Here is a 20,015-nt window from a genome sequence, read left to right as displayed (position 1 = left end):
AAGGTGTGTATTATCTGCCTCCCAGAGAGTCCTGTTCCTGAATCTTGTCACAACTGCAGGAACTTCTCAAAATACACCCTTAAGGACAGGGAGAAAATTTGCCTTCATGGCACTGAGGAGCGAAGAAGACAACGGACTCAGTCAGAAGGTGGGACCTCAGGGCGAGGAGAGGGTCAGTCCTCAACCAGGGCTCTGTCACTTATCTCTGGATGGCGTGCTAGGAATGAAACGGCAGAAAAACGCAATCTGTCCCAGTCAACATCCAGAGGAACAATGTCGAGGAGAGGTACAATTCGCACCTGTTCGCTATCAATCCAACATTCGATTTTGAGGAAGCGCTGCAGATCAGCTCTGAGACCAGGTATATCGACATAGAGGACATATCAGTCGGCACGCAAGCCTCGTTCGACATCAAGAAGCCCATCGACTACCAGGCCCCGACGATGGTCACCGTCGAGATCAATACCAACGTCAAGTTGCCATTGAAGATCACTGTTGACAACAAGTCGACGTCAAATGCTTTCGACGTCTTTAAAACTTTAGAAACGTGGTATTACAAATAGGATTATGGCGCCTCTTAGTAGATTCACACTGGGTGTTTTGGGTTTGTAACAATAGTACAAAATGGTGCTAAAGGGTGTAGAGAACCACAAAAACTACAACTTTCGAGCCTCAACTCTGTACATCGTATACTTAAGTCCCCAGCACACGTCAAATTATAAACCTGTTTCCCTATTGTGAAAGAAGCACTAAATTATATGCAATAAAATTCTTGAAACAATTTCGTTTGGTTCTTTTTTCGTTTTATTCCTGTGTTCTTGTGTATCAGTTGAAACAGCCACAGCCAACACGTGTTTCATCGTCTTCAAGGCTACAGGAGTCAAAAGAAAGAAGAGGAAATGCGTTTACTCCGCTCCAGATTCGGAGTACTCCAGGACATACCCCCCTTCTTAAGGGTCGAACCACGTTCTCCTCCAGCACCTTCTCCTCTTCCGCCACCTCTTCCTCCTCCTCCTCTGCCTCTACCACTATCACCTCCTCCAACACCTCCACTGGTACCAGTCACTTCGAGGCCCATAAAAAAGTCCATATTATGCCATCATTCCAGGCGCCACTGTCCTAGCTCAAGGTGCTCACCTCGAAAGCTCAAGGCTGTCCCCTCCTTCTTCTAGGCGCTCCCATCATTCTCCACGGCAGTCTTGTTCTAGACATCACACTACAGATTCATCTTCCCGGTCTGCTGGGCGTTACTCTCTAACTCTTTCTGAACCCCTGCCTCCATGCAATCGCAAGTGGTGGACATTAACACATTCCCAGAGGTCTTGGTAAGGGGAGCTGCAAGACTTAATATTGCTATGTCGACTCCAACTCCCACATCATCAGTAATATTTGAGACTCTTCAACACAGGTCAGCATCAAAACCATTGCTACTGCTCGTGCCAGGTCTCTTAGAATTGACCATGGATCTTTTCTTAACTAAGATTCTGCCTTTCTCAATACTAACCCAACACCAGACTCCGCGTAGTAGCGGCAAAGAAACAACATGGCACTACTGCTACTTCTACAGTGCCTCTCGATTAGGAGAGTTGTTAGTTGGACTCCGTGGGTCGTAAAGTCTTCAATAAGGCAGCAATCATCATTAAAGAAACCAGTGCAACCACTTCCTTCTAGGAAGGTATGACCGGGCAATATGAGAATCCATGCAACAGTTTGCAGAACATCTCCCCAGAGATAAAAGAGGAGACTTTATAGAAATCCTTAACAAAGAGTTAATGGTTTTCAATCAGATTATTAGCACCGCCACAGACTCTTCTTTAATAGTGGCACATGAGTACTGCCATGGAGGTGCTCCCTGGAGGCCCTCTTGACTCCTCCTTACTTCCCTTTAGCCTGAGTCTCAATAGAGAATTTTAAACCTCCCATTCTCCGCTAGTACCCTATTCGGAACCTGCACAGATGATGAGATGGCACGAATGAAAGCAGAAATGGAGACTCTAAAGTCAGTTTATTTAGACACAGAGAGCAGAGAAAATCTTTCCCGCCCTACCAACACTGTTTTTATTCGCAGCGGGTTCAACACCCTCAGTGGTATCAGGGGCGCCAACAAGGCAGTGGACAGCAACAGCACCAACAACCTTATCAGTCCTTGGCTGCGAGGTTGGCGTCAGTAGAGGTGGTGGGGGCGTCGTTGTTGAGGGTGTGGTTGAGCTGTTCCTTGGTGATTTTCTCCAGTTCCTTCGTGGAGGACGCGTCGTCTTGTGGGGTGGGTTTGTTGATGTTGAAGTGTACTCAGTAGTGATCCGGCCTCGGATAGTTGCGCGGTGTAGGTGAAGATGATGTTGCCTCCTCAACAAGCAGGGAGTGATGAGGTACAGACCCTTTTCACACGAGGCTCAAACTATCTGGAAATGACTCCTAGCCAAGGACCTAACTATAACAGCAACTCACCTTCCAGGTGTCCAAAATGCTCAGGCAGACTTTCTCTGCAGGCTTCTGCAAGAAAATCCAGAGTGGGTCTTACACAATGACATCGTTCAAAACATCTTCAAACTGTGGGGCACTCCAGCCATTGACTTTTTCACTACAGCATAAAACAAAAAATGCCAAGCTTCGCCTAGAGGTACTTCCAGCCAGGGACACTGGAAAATGCCCTATGGATCAACTGGTTTGGCAAATTTCTCTTTGCCCTTGTACCAATTCTCCTGATACCATCAGTCCTCCTGATACCATCAGTCCTCATCAATTAGTCCCACTCGAGAGCCAAGATGACCCTAATAGCTCCTGATTGGCCACATCAATGGTGGTTCACGGACCTTCTTCACTGATCCGATCAGCCACATCTCAAGCTGCCATGACCAGACCTGCTAACTAAATTCAGAGACCAGATGGTACATCTCCACATACCCATCTTTCATCTTTGAATTTGGTAGCATGACTCCTGAGCTAGTACAGTATGAACTCTTGAATTTGCTCAAAACTGCATGGACATCCTAAAAGAGGCCCATATACAAGGCATCTCTTCAACATCTATCATGGAAACCCGCTTTTCTTGTGGCAATCACATAAGCTTGCAGGATTAGTGAGATCCAAGCATTATACTCTCATGAACCATACACTGATTTTCACTCTAGCAAAGTGGTTATGAGAACTCATCCGAAATTCCTCCCTAACTTTATTTTGGATTTCCATGAGAGATCTCTTCATTCTATAGATGTGAGAAAAATCTTGAAGTTTTATCTTGATAAGACACCAGACATCCGCAGATCGAACTGACTGTTTATCAACAATGGTCCAGTCCATACGAGATTAGCCACTTCCAAGTAATCCATTTACCGATGGATAGTTTCCTGTATCTTATTGTGCTATGAGAAAGCTAACAAATCAATATCAGCTAAACCAAAAGCACACTCTACTAGAGGTAAAGCGGCTACTGCTGCTTTATTGAGAAATATCCCGGATATCTGCAAAGCAGCCACGTGGCAATCTGTTGATACATTCTCCAAGCATTACTGCCTAGACTCTGATGCTAGAGTAGACGCTCAAGTACCACACACCTTCCTCCGAAATCTCTTCGCTTAAATGGCTACCTTGGTTCATTCTCTGTCTTCTCTACCGCTCTTAGTATGGATGGGCTTGCTCTTCTATTCAGAGCTTTAGACTATAAATGCAAATCCCCAAGGAGAGAAGGCATAGTTTCTCACCTGTAACTCCAGTTCTTAGGGGAACATCCATTATAGTCATAAGCAACCAGGGGACATGCATTTGATTCACGCATCACCTCAAAAAAAGAACTGAAGCAACTGTCACTTGTTCAGCATGATGATATACTGGGCGTCACTGGGTTCTTAAAGGCACAGGCAGCGTATGGGGCTACATTGTCGTACACTCCTTCTCCTGACTCCCTTCAAAAAAGGGTTTGTGAGTGAGATTTATGCTTTTATATTAAAACATCATGAAACTATACTCGTACACAAGTCTTCTGGCCCCTTTTCTAAATACAAGATAAAGACTTGGGCCATTGTAGCCTATCCTTATAGGCTGCATAATATTTTTCTTCCTTAAGTGACTGCAGGCCTTCCTGAAGAAAGGCGAACATCTACATGTAAGAAGATATATTGTGAAAAAGTGCTCCGGGTCCCTGCACGTTGGCAGGACTATTCAGTGCTTAGGACTATTATACTAATTCCCCTATGAGAGAACTGGAGTTACAGATAAGAAACAATTCCATCACTGGTATCATGAGCATACCCTTTGCTGCACGTTGCAGCAGAGTCTAAGGTGGTAGCTCCTTGCTGTCTGAATATCATATTGGGGTAGCCCATGCCTAGACCTTCACTCTACATGTGTAAATACAGTGGCATGCATGTTGTGTACCTTGCACCGGCTAGTGGTGTGTGTTGAGTCTCTAGTGCTCTATTCCCTGGTTTTGCCTCTGGTAGAACGTCCCTGTTTGAAGGTCACTTGTAGGCACAAATTCCAACATCAGCTGAAACACATGGAACTGCTTAGGCTAGGAGATTTATATCATGATCGGCAGTTCTGAACTCTGGCCCATTTTAAAATGCTAGCAGATACAACAGTATTAAATGTTTCTTATATTTTTAGATTATGCACCCTCCGCAGAAAAGCTACCCCTCCTTCTTGAAGGAGCGGCAATACTTGTTTGATTTCACGCATGTGATAGTTGCTTACACATCGAGGCGTGCTGTTGTTATAGGGCTACTTGGAACACTGAAACATGGATCTAGGGATGTCCTTAAAGGGTTAGAGATTGAATTCTTGTTTTTCCCAAATAAGGCATATCTCTTTAAATAGTAGGCAAAGATCACTACTGACTGACAGGGTGGGTACGCACATTGCCCCATTCCATTTATTGGTGCTGCTGGTATGTGTTAAGAAAACCCCAGCTTCTTCGAGGTGATTAGTTGCCATTGCACTATTATTGGGTAAGAGAAGAATAGCTAATTGCTGTGGTAAAGATCCAATCCCCAGAACAAAGGATTGAATCAGGTATTTGATCTTTTGGGGTGATTCATTGGAATTATTTGGTACAGTGTTGTCATGAACATTGTGGCTAAGAGGCTTATGGGACCCACACCATGGATACCTTTCTGCTGCAGACTAATTGCTCTCTTAGATATTGAGGCTAAGCACTATGCAGGCATTCTTCTGAAGGAGCTGAGAGCATGGGTGGACGAGAACAACTTGATTCCAATGAACCAAACAGGCTTCACTGCCAAATCCGGGACCATGACTAATTTATTGACACTGTCCATAATTGTTGACAAAGTTTGTCTCACATCTAGGGCTGTGTTTTGTTGCTTTGTTGACTTTAAAGCCGCCTTCGACCGGGTTCCCAGGGCAGCCTTTTGAGAAAAGTTAAAGAAAGGGGGGATCCCACGAAAACGTCTGGAGGCAATCATTCAGTTACACTCAGGCACATGGGTCCAGGTGAAGTTGGGGTCCGGCACACATCTCTCTAGGAAAATCATGACTACCAAGGGTGTCAAACAGGGCTGTGTGCTGCCCCCACTTCTCTTTAATCTGTTTATAGCAGACTTGCCGACAGTCTTAGAAGAAACCAATAGTCACCCACCTAAGATTGGAGGTGTTCCCATAAGCAACCTGCTCTACGCCGATGATTTAGTTCTTTTCAGTCTTACACGTGTAGGTTTGCAAAGGCTTCTGGTTAAACTACACAATTACACCACTGTGAATCACTTAGAGGTTAACCTAAAGAAAACCTAAGTGGTTACCTTTGGAAGAAAAAGTAAAGTCGGGGGAGGATGGTCGTACAAAAATATGAGCATTGCAGTAGGAAGTACATACAAATACTTAGGGGTCAATTTTGACTCAAGGGGTAGTTTTATTAAACAGCGCAAGGAGATATCAGTCAAAGCTGTGACCTTACAGGTGACCCTCTCCAAGCTCTCAAAAAAATTGTCTGGCCCAAGCTTATCACCTTTATTAGAGGTTATGAGAGCAAAAATTGGTCCGACACTGTCATACGGTATTGAGATTCTTAGGGGTAATTTAAACATGAACCTAAACCAACACGTGACCAATATCTATAAAAAAGTCCTCCATTTGCCCAAAAATGCCTCTACTGCCCAGATCAGGCTAGAACGGGGCCTACAAAATTATGAAGTCTCCAGCATCGGCACGTATTTAAATCTTTGCCACAAACTTAGACAAGCAGACACAGGCTCATTAGAGTCACTAGTTTGGTTAGAGATTACCGAGAAAAATCCAGGGGGCTTGTATGGTCGCCTTTTTAAGGATTCTATTCGATAACTGTCCGCGGGTGACCTATGGGCCCTCAACCCCAGAACGACAGCATTTAAAATCACCATTAAGAAATGTGTCAGAATGAGCTCCCTCATCATTGATAAAAACCACTTTGCCAAACGCAGACACACATGGGCAATTATGAATGCGTACGGGCGGTTAACTCCCACAACCTAACTGTCCTGCACCTACTCCCTGCATCTAAAACCTAGCTTTATGGCCATTAGATTTGGTGACTGGCAATTTTTAAAAGATCTGCCAGGCTGGTGTCGTACGTCAGATGTTTTGTGGTGCAGAGGGTGCGGCAGGTCGGCTGAAACTTTGGAGCACGTGGTCTGTCTTTGCCCAGCACTCATGTCACAGCGTAGGCGCAAATTGAAAGTGGAGTGGAACAGGCTGGGCATCCGGTCTTGCAGACAGGCAATCATCGTGGCCTTAAGCCCAGAAAACACAGCTTTAAATATAGGCCTCCCAACCTTTGTACGCTTTGCATACCGCAATTTTATGTATGTACCCCTTTTGTTGGCAACAGTCTAAATCAAATTGCATTATTTTTAAGCTGCTAATAAAAGTTTTCCTTTTTACTTCTCTGTATTTTATCACAAATTGCTGCTATTGAACTGTTGCTGCTATTTTTATCTGATCTCACTTTTTAAAACCCATAATTATTTGTCGAACATTAGATTGTTTTACAAGCCCAACACTGCTAATCAACGGTACCACAACCTTCCAACCTTTTAAAGTTCTGTTCAATGTTATGTGGATTGTTCACAATAGGATGCTGCATAACGCAATGTGCACAACCTGTATCTATCCACTGTTGTTTACTTGATGTTTGTTTTTTAGCCTTTACAATGTGTGTATTGCTGTTGGTGCTCCTTTTAAGGATATTATTTTATATCCAAATAAAGAGTGTGTAATGCAGCAGATGCCTCTGTAGGTCTCCTTAAACAGAAGATCATTAAGTGTATGGGACTTTCTGGTGGCGCAATGGGGGCTGAGGGACGGATATAGGATCTATAAATTTAATAACAAGAATGTAAAGATCCCACTGATAACTCATCAGCAACACTGAACAAGGCCTTGCGAGGAACCAAACTGGACTTGGCTAACACCAGAGAGCAGGGCATTCCATTACCCACCCTTGACAGTAACATTACCTTCACAACCACAGGGAACACTTCAGATTATCATTTTATCTTTCTACACAAAAGTAACAATAGTTGACATATTCCTTTTTATTGTTTTCCCTTCTCACTGAACCATAGGGGTGAATTCTGTCTCTGATAGTTCTACCTCTCTGCCCACCACATGGAAAAACCTTTTTACTATTTTTCTCACTCAAACATCCTTGAAGGATATGATTCGGCCAAAAGTTGCATGCGAGAACTACATTGGCTCCCAATGCGACAAAGAGCCAACTTCAAATTACTGTGTATCACACACAAGGTACTTTACAATACAGGCCCTACCATTCTACACAATAAAGTCAAATTCCATAGACCATTGAGGAACCTTCGATCCAGAACTTCAGGAAGAGCAAACACTACCCACGTGAAGACTGTCAGGATGGGAGAGCGGGCTTTCTCTCATCTAGCTGCAACCAAGTGGAATGATCTACCTCCCAATCTCAGACTGACAGAATGTCTCTTATCATTTAGGAAACAATTAAAGACACTACTCTTCCCTAAACCAGAATAATCAGTAATCAATGCGGTCACCGTACCCCTCAGCACCAAACCTCAGCGCCGTGATATCCTACCTAGGATGATTGTTAGCGCTTTATAAATAAATTAAATACAAATTAAATACAAAGGACATTCCCGAAATAACTCAGATGTACCACTCTTGTCAACCTTAGCTTTCCTCAAATGCGGTATCTATCCTAAATTTCACCAGGCTTATGGAGAGCTGCTTGGGGAGGGGGCCTTACTCCTTATCCCCATGATCGAGATCTGTGTCTTTCATGGACATTGTATCCAATGAGAACTGCAGGCAGGTGTTTTTCGAAGTAGCAAGGGATCTTCAGAGGTGGGTGTACTGTGTGTGTGTGGGCCTCTCCGTTACGGTACTGTCGATGGCTGAATTCAATCTCATTAATTAAAATTGATGACCTATATGTGTATAATTTAGAGGACACAAAGAGAGAAATGTATCCCTTCAAGACTGAGATAGTCACTTAATGGCATCTTTATCCTATATATTTTATACATAGTTTATATGTGTATATTTCATTTTTTATTTTAGTCATATTTTTAGGTCTAAAAAATGAAAAAGTGCTCCCTCAGAACAGTTTGCATTAAATAGGTGATACCATCTAACGCATTTCAGCCTGTGGTCAAGGCGTACAAGCCGAAAAACGTTGGATGGAATTGTATTACACACCTATTTAGTGCAAATTATCCTGAGTAAACATTTTTTTTTCATTGTTTTGATTTTGGGTGTATCAGAAGCCTGTTTTCTGAATATTTTTTTATGTACACATATTTCAAATAAGAATGTATAAATACAGTGGATAAAGGTATGCTTCCTTTTTCAGTCTGTACATATCTATGTGTTTATATGTACATAATCGAAAAAGACGCATACTTTAGTTGAATACAGAACATGCTGAGTTCCCCAACCACTAATTATCTCCATCATCTGCTGTCTAATAAGTCCCACAAGCAGGGAAATGTTAGCGAGTTTATTTAAAATATAAGGCAATGCAAGATTATTGCAAGATTGTTCATTCTTTGTCTTCAATGTTCTTAACTTGTAAATTACATTCTCATTAAGGGGATGTGTATATAATACATTTGCTGGCATATCCCGTCCCTTACAGTCAGCACTTGTATTCATAAATGTTTGCGTACCCATATCTTTCAGAGTTTGTAAAATGCAAACTAAATGTTGAATACTTAAAAAGTTGACATTGTGTTGGTGGTGGTGTGGATGGTGCAGTTGTAACTGGGTGGGAAATTATGGAAAGGCTCAGGAAATTAGAATGTCGTCAGAGACGGGGGATGTTTAAAGTTTATGGATGTTGTGTGTGCTTGTAATTGTAATTCGGACCGATGGTGATGGTGAAGCTAACAGTGGACATAACCATGTGTGACAATTTTTGATTGTAGGGAAACAACCATGGGAATATGTTTGAAATGGGAAGAGGAAGGAGAGAGTGAGTTTAGATACATGTGTTGAAGAAGACCTTTGTGAGTTATTGTACTTCGTACATTGATAGTGCTGAACTTTAACAATGAGGAGTTGAAGTCGGAGTGTTTATTTTTTTCTCAAAATCTTATTCTTAGGTGTTATGGTGTCAAGAACTAAACTATCAAAGGCTTAGGACAGTCATTCAGGGATAAATGTGTGTGATGAAGTCTATTAGCGAATCCTTCAGTATTGAGGGCATGTGTTGGACTTAACCAGATATGGAATAGCACCAAATTTAATAAGTGAAAAGTAAATAATTTATTAAATTTAAACGGGAATTAAATATTGTTCTATGTAATACCACAAATGAAATATAATCACTAACGTAATACTTTTTATATTCAGACGCACAGCCCAATAAAACTGGCATAAATTTTGGAAATGTCAGTGGTCTCTGTTTGAGTGTTCCTGCCAACATGAATATACAAATCATCATTGCCAATATTGGTGCAGTAGAAGGGATTCCACAGCAAGCAATACTCGCAGTAAAAATCAAGTAGGTATATAAATAAGAATCTTCAGCTTTTGGTAGGACCCGCCCGGGACCCTTTCACCTCACACTCGGAATCAGGACTTCATTTAGTATGGGTGGCTTTCTCTGAAAATATTAATGGAAACCTGCCCTTTCTATTTTTAGAGCTCTATAGAGGGTCACCCAAGCTTTCTCGTTCTCAGAATGCATTAAAGGAAGGTGCTTAGGTTTCCCATTGGCACTTACAGGTTATTCTAACTGGTGAAGGGCATTCCGTGGCTTTGCCCATTTCAGATCTACTGCACGCCTCACTTCTTAGTTGCGTTTAATTCTGATTTGATTGACTATAGGTGGAAATAGATTTTTGACTGAGTAGTCAAGCACAAGGCCTGTGACCACAGTTGTGCAATAAAGCCAAATGTGCCAAAGTATGCAGGAGATGGCTATCACAATTTGTAGCTAAGCTGAGCTTCAATTTTAGAAAGGTGGAAGGCAAACCTACTCTGATTTTTAGCTTCAGAATAACTTATTTATGGTTGACCACAGTAGTGCAATAAAGCCAAATGTGCCAAAGTATGCAGGAGATGGCTATCACAATTTGTAGCTAAGCTGAGCTTCAATTTTAGAAAGGTGGAAGGCAAACCTACTCTGATTTTTAGCTTCAGAATAACTTATTTATGGTTTCAACACCTTGTAATCTAGTAGAAGCTAAAATATATATTTCAGGGTTTTTTTCTTCACAAAACTCTGAAACTCCAATGTCAGTGTAAAGAAAATGAAAGGGACAAATGCCCACAAACTGACTTGTAATGATATGTCACGACTTGTAATGATATATCACTTCATTTGTAATGCATTTTAGGGCTGTGCATGATACCAGGTGTGGCTAACATTTATTAATAACATTCAAAAACTTTTTCCTTCAGCTTTTCAACAGTTACTTTGAATTGTGGAGATTCCTGTACAAATTTTTCTTTTCCAATCAGCGCTTCAGTCCAGTTCATCAAAGTACCTGCAGTGCAACAGTCTGCAATAACAAGGTGAACCCCATATTTCTCTGGACTCAAATATATGATTGCAATATGGAAAGCAATGCTTGCTATCCTGTATGTCTTGTTGTCCAAAATGTCTTCCTTATGGTATTATGCAAAACATAAAACAGTGGATGGAAAGGTGCACTGCTTAGGGATAGTACCTGGTTATATTGGATGAAGTTCAGTTAAATTTCAATTGGATGGGGTGCTCTCGCAGGAAGTGTGTCCGTCCTGTCACACTATCGAATTCAGAAAAAGTAGTGCATACATACGTATGAATGCATCCCTGTATTTGAGGCACACCTCTGGTTTCATCAAAGATTGACTCCCAAAATAAAGTTCATTGAGTTTTTTGCAAAGTCTATATTTAATCTTCAAATGTTTTTAGCATATCATTTAAACGGCTTGCCTCATTATTCATCATGTATGCAAATTGCATTACTCCAATGCATTTCGGGCATGAGCCCTTTATCAAGGAGCTCTAAAAAAGAGATATAGCAATTAAAAAATAGCGGTGTGTTGCTAAGTGAAGTTAAATGATACGTGTCATACGGTGGAAAATCCAGTGTGGGAGGTCAATAAAAACGAAAAGCATGCACCCCTCGTTTGAGCACCCCTGTTCCTTTCTACCGAGCACTTGGCTCCTTTATTAACTCACATTCCTGGCAGCACTACCTTGGACACCATATCGCATGGTATACACGTCACTCAGCATATTTTTCGTTTTTATTGACCTCCCACACTGGATTTTCCACCATATGACATGTATCATTTAACTTCACTTAGCAACACACCGCTATTTTTTAATTGCTATATCTCTTTTTTTAGAGCTCCTTGATAAAGGGCTCATGCCCGAAATGCATTGGAGTAATGCAATTTGCATACATGATGAATAATGATGCAAGCCGTCTAAATGATATGCTAAAAACATTTGAAGATTAAATATAGACTTTGCAAAAAAATCAATGAACTTTATTTTGGGAGTCAATCTTTGATTATGCAAAGCATAGCACCTAACGGTACAGTGATACAGTAAATGTTTTATAAGAAAGTCAGTAAAATGTGGGAAATCCTGAAAGCTTGTGACCACATTAGTTATCAAAGAGTTGCAAATCCTGAGAGGTATTGTTCAAAGGTATCTCTCCTACAGTTGAGTGCATGATCTTCATCTGGTGGCCTCTTTCAAAATCAAAAAACCTCTTTGTGTGCCACCCAGTGTTTGTGAAGAAATTGGTTGTTGGGATGTCTAGGTTCTGCATTGTCCGGCATTCTACAATCTGTAATGTTTTGGCTGGATGGTTGTCCGTATCACTCTCCCACCTAAGGGGTCATAGATGAGCTACAGAGGAATTGGTTGAGGAGATTGCAAAGTCACAAGTTGTGGATGAGGGAACATATTGGGTAATAGAATTTTAATTGGCTTAATAAGATTATGGTAACACCTGCAGCCAGCCATGTCCATTCACCAAATAAGATTTCCATAATGCTGGGGAAAGTCATATGTGAGCATGCTGTCATTAACTAATACAACATCTGTGTTGCAAAATTCAGGAGAGCCATGTACAATGTGAAAAAAAAACTTGATTACTTTTAGAGGAGTTGATCCCCCTGATGCCGTAAGCAAAGAGGCACATCGGAGGCAATGCTATTGAGTTCATTCACTTAGTGATTCAGGGCAGAACAGTGAGTGTGGTTACCTCACACTTCTTAGATTGTTTAAGACTGACGACTGGCCAACAAGTTCGACATCCTTCAGGTGGGAGGCATGTTGGAAACTGCAGGAGCTTGTTGAGTGATTGGTAGTGCAGTACTTATAAATGGAGGTGCATTGGGACTAGATTTGTCTGTGTAGTTCTATGCATTCATAAGTGGCATAATGGTTAATCATGTCTGTTTGTAGATAAGATGCTTATGGTGGTCTCTCCTGCAGGAGTAAACAGAGTACCAGAACGAAGCACTTGTTTTTTGTGATATCGCACACTGCAAATTGAACCTAAATGAATTTAGCATGTGGATGTTGAGTTTGAGAGCGATAATAGCTCACGTTTTCTGCAGAACTCGAAGCCTCCAGATGCTACCTACCAAGGGACTAAGGCTATATGCAGAGACCATCTTTGATCTCTACACAAACATCCAACTGGATGTCCACTATATACCCACTGCAGTGGTGGTTTTCAGCACAGCAAAATGATAGAAAAAAGGCACATGTAGATCAAAGGTAGAGCAAACAACAAAAGGCATTGAGGACAAATGAGTGCAGTAGTTGTGAATGGAGACACCAAGTTAGGGTTTAGGGAGAGCCTCTCCTGTTTAATTATATATTGTTTGAGACCTGTCAGCTGCATGAGGGTTTGAGCATCTGGGGGCCACTTACAAGTTGGTGGTAGATTGGAAACCGCTCTGAAAAATTCTGTTGGCCGATTTTAAGAGCATTTTATGCTATATTTTGTCTTTAGAAAGCTGGAGGGATGTTCGCACAATTGATAGCATACATTCTAGTCCAATGTGCAAAGTCAGTTTAGAGAGGGTCGAAGGTGTATTCCGAAAGGTGTTAAAACTGGAGAGGGAATTTGTGTTTAATAAACATGATCACCTCAAATTAGCTACAGCGGTGCCCGTTGTTGGTCCATGAGGAATAGATTAATGACAGATTTCCAGGATAAACACTGAATATGTGATTGACTCCCTTTTAGAGTACTTGTGTGTTCATATCTACCAGTGGATATCATAAAAACCTGGCTTGGACCCATTCCTTACACATGGCTACTCAACGTGACAAATACATAAACACAGAGAGTGTGAGATGGTACAGAACGATGTGTATATACACAGGATAAATAGAGAAATGGTGTCTCGACTTTAAACATCACTAGAAATTTCCTACTTGACTTGGAGCAGCATGTTCAGTTCTGGAGAACGACATGAATAGGGTTGTTCCAACAGAGGTCCATCAAGGCTCGATCATTGTCTGGTTTTAAAGATTTCCAAATGTATATGCTATACAAATCTACAGCTTCTAGAACCCAAAAACACCCATCCTACATCAATATTTGTTGATCAAATTTCTGTCAAGGTTCCCTGACTACCTCTTGGGTCAAACAGTTAATCCAAATTCTAACACACACATTCAGGAATTAATTTAGGGAGCAGTCACAGTAGCGTGTTAAGACTCGACTAAGATTTCCCATCCGAATGACACCATATTAACATTTCAAATATTTTACCTGTTGAAACATTGAAAATGACAGTTTATTTGGAAAGTTTTATATAGCGTGAACATGACCCACGATGGTATCAGAGAGCTTTACAGTATACAGTTATTAAACATTAGATGGTTGATGTAGTATACACGCAGTTTGCCTGTTCTTTATTATATCAATGCCAACAAGACAGCTAGCCAACCGTCTCATATTTTCTGTTTACAGATTCCAGCTAAACTACACAGAATATGACTGTGATCGAAACGAGGTGTGCTGGCCACAACTTGCTTATCCTATGACGCAGTATTACACAGGTAAGTAACAGACTCAGCATTGGTATCCTTGCGCTTTCATAATCAGAAGTGTAACCATGAGCTAAAATAGTTCCATTAACGCTAAGACGCAGCCAGAACTGGCCTGTATCAGTGCTTCTTAAAAAAACGTATTTATTATGCTAGTGGGACGGGCGAGCAGAAGGAAACACGGAGAGAGGGAAGGAGGGAGCATGCGGCAGGGGGTGGGGAGGAGGATGGCGGGGGAGTGAAAAACAGACATGTGAGGGTGTGGGCAAAATGTGCTGGCTGAGTAATAGTGCTTTTTTAGGTCGAGGACCAAAGGCTGCGCTTGCGCAGTTCGGTCCGCAGATTTAATGATTTTTAGTTAGGGGGCTTGAACCCGCCCCTCTTCTCCATTGGCTGGCCTCGTAAATGCTGGCCAGCCATTGGAGGAGAGGGGCGTCACTCCGTTGAAGCCCCGTCTTTTTCGAATTGGGGGCGTGTTTTTTCGATTCTTTTTCGCTGTGACGTCATCATGAAAAAAACATGCCCCCCCCAGTCTGAAAAGGACGGGGTTCTTTCACGATCCCTCCCCTGGTTTCCTCCTCCTTCCCCGTCTCTTCCCACCTCTTCTTTAATTAGTAATGCAGTGCTAAAAAATAATGTGCTACAGTGAAACTCTACCGCTTTGTATAAAAATACACTGTGAAGAGACATTATCATATTTTTACCCGACGTTTTTTGCATGATTTACATGTCAAATAGTTTTAGGGCTGGGCTCGTGTACGAGCTCTCATAGTCTGGCAGGCCCTGGTCCAGCTTCCCCTGTATATGTTTCGGTTCACCCACATGTACCCACTGGACTGTGCCACTCCCCAGACTCTGAGCTCAGCAATATTCCTCTATTCGGCCAACTTCCTAGCTCTGTGCCTGCCACTTGAACAGTGTACACCCTGCAGAACTCAGCCTCCTTTGAATCTCTCCCCATCTCAGCATCTCTTCCCAGCTCCGAGCCCCTCCCTAGCTCAGCACTCACCCTTGACCGCAGTGGGAAAGCTCTGCTGTCTCCCCGCACCTGAAATCTTTAGTTACCAGGTCAACAAAACCGTGCCAATGTACATAACCCTGGACTGCCAAGACGGCCGGTCTTGAATCTTGGCACATCTGCTCTTTGAACCCTCATGGAGCCGTGCCAATGCCAGCTCGGTTCCTGGTGGCACTGCTGCATTGTCTGGCACCGTACCCCGACTCTCCCATCCAGGTCACATGTCCCTCAGCTGCACTCAGTGTCTCTGGATTCACCCGATCAGGACGCCCTCATCCCCACGCCCTCCCTCGCACACGGCTCTCCGTCTCAGGCTCCCTGAAGGCTCCCTCTGGGCGCCTCCACTTTCGCTATTCTTGGAATTCCAAAGCCCCTTCTTTCAACCCAGCGCCAAGCGCTCCCCGCTGGGTAACAATCCACAGACAATTCACTTGGTGAATCCGGACCCACAGACAATGTAAACAATGACGTCAGCCGGATTTACCGCACCCAATGCTTCTGTTCACCTGCCTGGCCATGGTGAGAGAATCGGCGTAGAGCCCTGTAGCGCTGGTGCCAAGGTCTCTCCTCTTGCCCTCCCTAAAGGCACAGGAGCGAAAGCCTGGCAGCCACCTCGGAGAGAGTGACAGACCGACTGCCTGCCCGCCGGCCCAGTGAGAGGGAACAGTTTATATCTGAAGGCCAGCATCACCATCGTGAGTACTGGGGGCCAGGGGGCGCGGGGTCGGCGTCACCGTTACGAGTCAGTGCTTGTGGGGGCGGTGTATGCTTGTGTCTTCCCTCTTGGTGTCTCTGGCAGTTCAGTGGGTTGGTCAGCTCTATGTCTTGTATCTCGTACGCTGCTGTCTTTGCCTCAACGTCTCTGTGGCTTGGACCCCTCCTGAGTCTCCCCCAGTCATGGTGTCTGTCTGAGTGTGCTTGTCTTGTACCTCTCAGTTTACTCGATGTTCTCTCATTGCTTGTGTCTTTTCTGCTTCTTTCTCTGTGGTTTGAGCCACTCACTGCGTCTCTCTCTCTCTATCCTGGAGCCTTTATGTGGTTTGTTCTCGTGCATGTCTCTCCCTGTCCCATAATCTCTCACTGTGCCTTGGGTCTCTTTTGCTTCTCTCTTCCTCAGAATCTCTCTGTGGTTTGGATCCTTTGTATGTTTCTTCGCGTCTTGGAATGTCCATGGTTTAGACCGCTTATGTCCTTTAACTGCTCTTTGCTCTCCCTCACACCTTCCCGTTGCTATCCTGAGAAGTGTTTTCTGACAAACACCTTATTCCTCATCAAATAATAACCTTTCCTCCAGAATTTCAGATTGTCCTTTTGAATGTGTGCTTTTATTTTCTTCTGCCTCGACATGGATAGATCCTGCCTGCCAGTGTGCATGCTCCTGCTGTGACACCAATGTTCCACTCAGATACTACTGTTATGAGCCCATACTTTGCCTCGTCATCCCAGGTTTTAATCCAAGTCTTACTACCTCCACAACGCTCTCTAGTCTGCATCTTACCCCTGGTGTGCCCACTGCCTTTGTCTTAATCCTTCCATGAAGCTCTCTAGTCTGCTTCTTACTCCTGTTCCCTGCTTGTCATCCCGGTTTTTCTCTGCCTCTGTTCCCCCGGTTTTTCTCTGCCTCTGTTCCCTGCTTGTCATCCCGGTTTTTCTGTGCCTGTGTGTGCGTGGCTCTGTCGTGGAGAAGTGTGGCTCACTGGTTAGAGGAGGCAGACCTGGAAGCAGAGGTCAGCCCGGGACCAGGGTTCAATTCCCGGCTCGGCGGGGTCTTGAGTCCTAAAATGTCCATGGACTCGACAATTCTCGCTCCGGTGCCTACTCGATTCACAGGTTCACACTCTGCGACTCTGGGCATTAGCTTGCTTAATCTCCACAACGGCCCCTCGCGGCAGGATGCCTGGCTTTCACCTTGCGGATACCCTGCCGGGGTATCTCACAGGGGAATACCAGGACGGGTTCCCTAAGCAATCGCCTTGATGCCTTCGGGTGATACGTGCGCTATATAAATCGCAATACATACATCTGTCTGTGTGTGTGGGTGGCTCTGTCTGTGTGTGTGCGTGGCTCTGTCTGTGTGTGTGCCTGGCTCTGTTTGTGTGTGTGTGCGCGTGGCTCTGTCTGTGTGTGTGCTTGGCTCTGTCTGTGTCTGTGTGTGGCTCTGTCTGTGTGTGTGTGTGTGCATGGCTCTCTGTGTGTGTGTGTGTGTGTGTGTGTGTGTGTGTGTGCGTGGCTCTGTGTGTGTGTGCGTGGCTCTGTGTGTGTGTGTGTGTGTGTGCGTAGCTCTGTCTGTGTGTGTGTGTGCGTGGCTCTGTGTGTGTGCGTGGCTCTATCTGTGTGTGCGTGGCTCTGTCTGTGTGTTCGCGGCTCTGTGTGTGTGTGCGTGGCTCAGTCTGTGTGTGTGTGTGTGCGTGTGGCTCTGTATCCGCGAATACTCTCTAATGCTCACCTATTGCCATTGTAAATGACAATACCATTTATTTATGTTTTTAAAAAAATAAATGAAAGAAAATGTCATGAGCAATGCCAATAACTCTACCTTTAATAATGCCGAGACCATTGCATTGTAAATGCTTGTTTGTTTATTGCAGGGCAGGAGGCAACACCTAGGGAGGAAGGTAGCAGGCGCAACATGGATGGATAGATGGATGGGTGGATGGATAGAGGGAGGGAGGAAGAGGGGTATGGGGCAACAAGGAGGAAGGATGGGGTGGGAGGTACCTCTATGGGAAGGAGGGTGTGACGGAGACAATGGTGGGTGAGCGGAAGGGGCTAAGGGCAATCAGGTGGACAGTGGATGGTCAACGGGCGCTAGGAAAATAGAGGTGGGCAAGTAAATGAGAAAGAGAGCTAAAAAAAACACAGTATAGAGAAAACATGAGCAGTGGAAAGGCACAAGTAATACGTCCATGCTCCAGGAGAGTGACAGACATGCAAATGGCATGTAAGTATGCGCCAGCTGACCATTAAGAAGCAAGGTAAGAAGAATGCCAGTAAATCCAACCAGTGGTAAGCAATGGGCAGCCTCTGAGCCCACTGTTGGAAGATGAAAGGTCTTGAAAAAATAGCGCATGTGATGTCTAGGCAAGACCTAAAAAATGAAGCGTCTGCTGAGCTACAGGCAGTCAGTGGAGAGCTTTGAGCACCCCATGGGTGTGTTTTCTCGTATTTATTTGTAATCGGTTGTGTTGTTTGATTCAGTGCTTTTGGTTGCAAGCAATTTTATTAATTTGTCAGGAACCTGCAGATTAAAAAAAAATAGTGATCAAAACTCTCGGAAATAGGAACTGTTTTAGAGCTCACACCAGCTTTTATGTCAAGAATTTGCAAAATTCTAAGTTTACCATGTTGTGTAATATTGACAGACTTTTACCTCTAGTCAAACATTCGGGCATAAGTATTTTCCTATAAATTTTCTTCTCCTGCTATCTTTTTGTTTTGTATATGTTTATTGGCAATTTAGATTTTTGTAGGTTATATTATAGGAAGACTTTAGGAAGATGCCACTGCTGGAGAACGTGAAAGTGTCCGGTGGAACCCAAAGGTGGATTCAGGATGAGAAGTACCTGCAAGCAGAGGGGACAGAATCTATGCCACTCAGGAGTGACCAGGAGGCACGGAAGACGAATGCCCACCAATGTCGAGTGTTGCAGGAGAGATGACGGTGACCTTGGAGCTGCAGCTGTGTGAACCAGGAGCCACGAGATGTTCCACGTCGGATGTGAAGAGTTGAGGGGTCAGTGTCCATTGAGAACACCAACAAGCCTTGGCAACTACAAACAACGTGGAAAGAGAAGAAGGCGCAGTGTCGGGACCATCAAGGTCCAGGAGGAGCAGGGGAGTCAGGGCAGGGCCCCAGCAATCAGGGGAGCCTGCATAAACCAAAGAAGACCCTCAAGAGGACCCACAGGCCGGAGGCACTGGGGTCGTAAGAGGACTTCTAGCAGCTCACCAAAGATGCAGGCCCACAATGTAAGTGTTGTGGTGAGGATGATCTTGGTCACTGGAGATGCTTGAGGTTGGAACTACTTAGAACCCGAAGATCTTGGAGGAAGGAAGCCAACAACCCTTTGCAACAGCAAGTCAACGCAGTTACCATGGGTTCAGTTCCTACAGCTCCTATGAGGGATACTGGCCTCAGACTTTGTGAGAAGACAGGGCAGGCCTCGAGGGATATAAAAAAACTACCACCTGTGTTGCTGAGCCTTTCGTATTCCGTGGGAGCTGAGATCAGCAGACCAGTCAGCTTTGTTGCAATGCATGCAGATGCAGGAAAGTGACTCCTTCAAGTCAAGGGAGATTCCAGAGTGTCTTTGTTGTCCACAGAAGGTTCCTGTATGGAGCACAGGCAGGGATGTTGCAGCAGACAAGCAGGGCAAGGAGACGAGGAGCATCAGGAGTATTCCCAGTTGCAGTCTTGATGCCCACAGCGAAGTCCAGAGTGCACAGACTGTCGGAGTAGAAGTGGTCTCTTGAAATGAATCTTGTCCCATGACGAATCTAGGGACC

General features: G+C 43.9%; 1 protein-coding gene across 1 annotated transcript in view; it reads left to right on the top strand.

Moving 5' to 3' along the window:
• Nucleotides 1-20,015, top strand: part of TCTN2 (tectonic family member 2) — a 229,100-nt gene that overhangs the window by 196,858 nt on the left and 12,227 nt on the right. The window contains exons 15-17 of the mRNA XM_086942904.1: nucleotides 9,829-9,979; nucleotides 10,882-10,995; nucleotides 14,415-14,503. Of these exons, the coding sequence (XP_086799030.1) occupies nucleotides 9,829-9,979; nucleotides 10,882-10,995; nucleotides 14,415-14,503 (354 nt within the window). The remainder of the gene's footprint in view (nucleotides 1-9,828; nucleotides 9,980-10,881; nucleotides 10,996-14,414; nucleotides 14,504-20,015) is intronic.

The sequence above is a fragment of the Lissotriton vulgaris genome, chromosome 11, assembly GCF_964263255.1.
Source record: "Lissotriton vulgaris chromosome 11, aLisVul1.2, whole genome shotgun sequence".
In the NCBI taxonomy this organism is placed as follows: domain Eukaryota; kingdom Metazoa; phylum Chordata; class Amphibia; order Caudata; family Salamandridae; genus Lissotriton; species Lissotriton vulgaris.
This window is presented reverse-complemented; position numbering and strand designations above follow the sequence as displayed.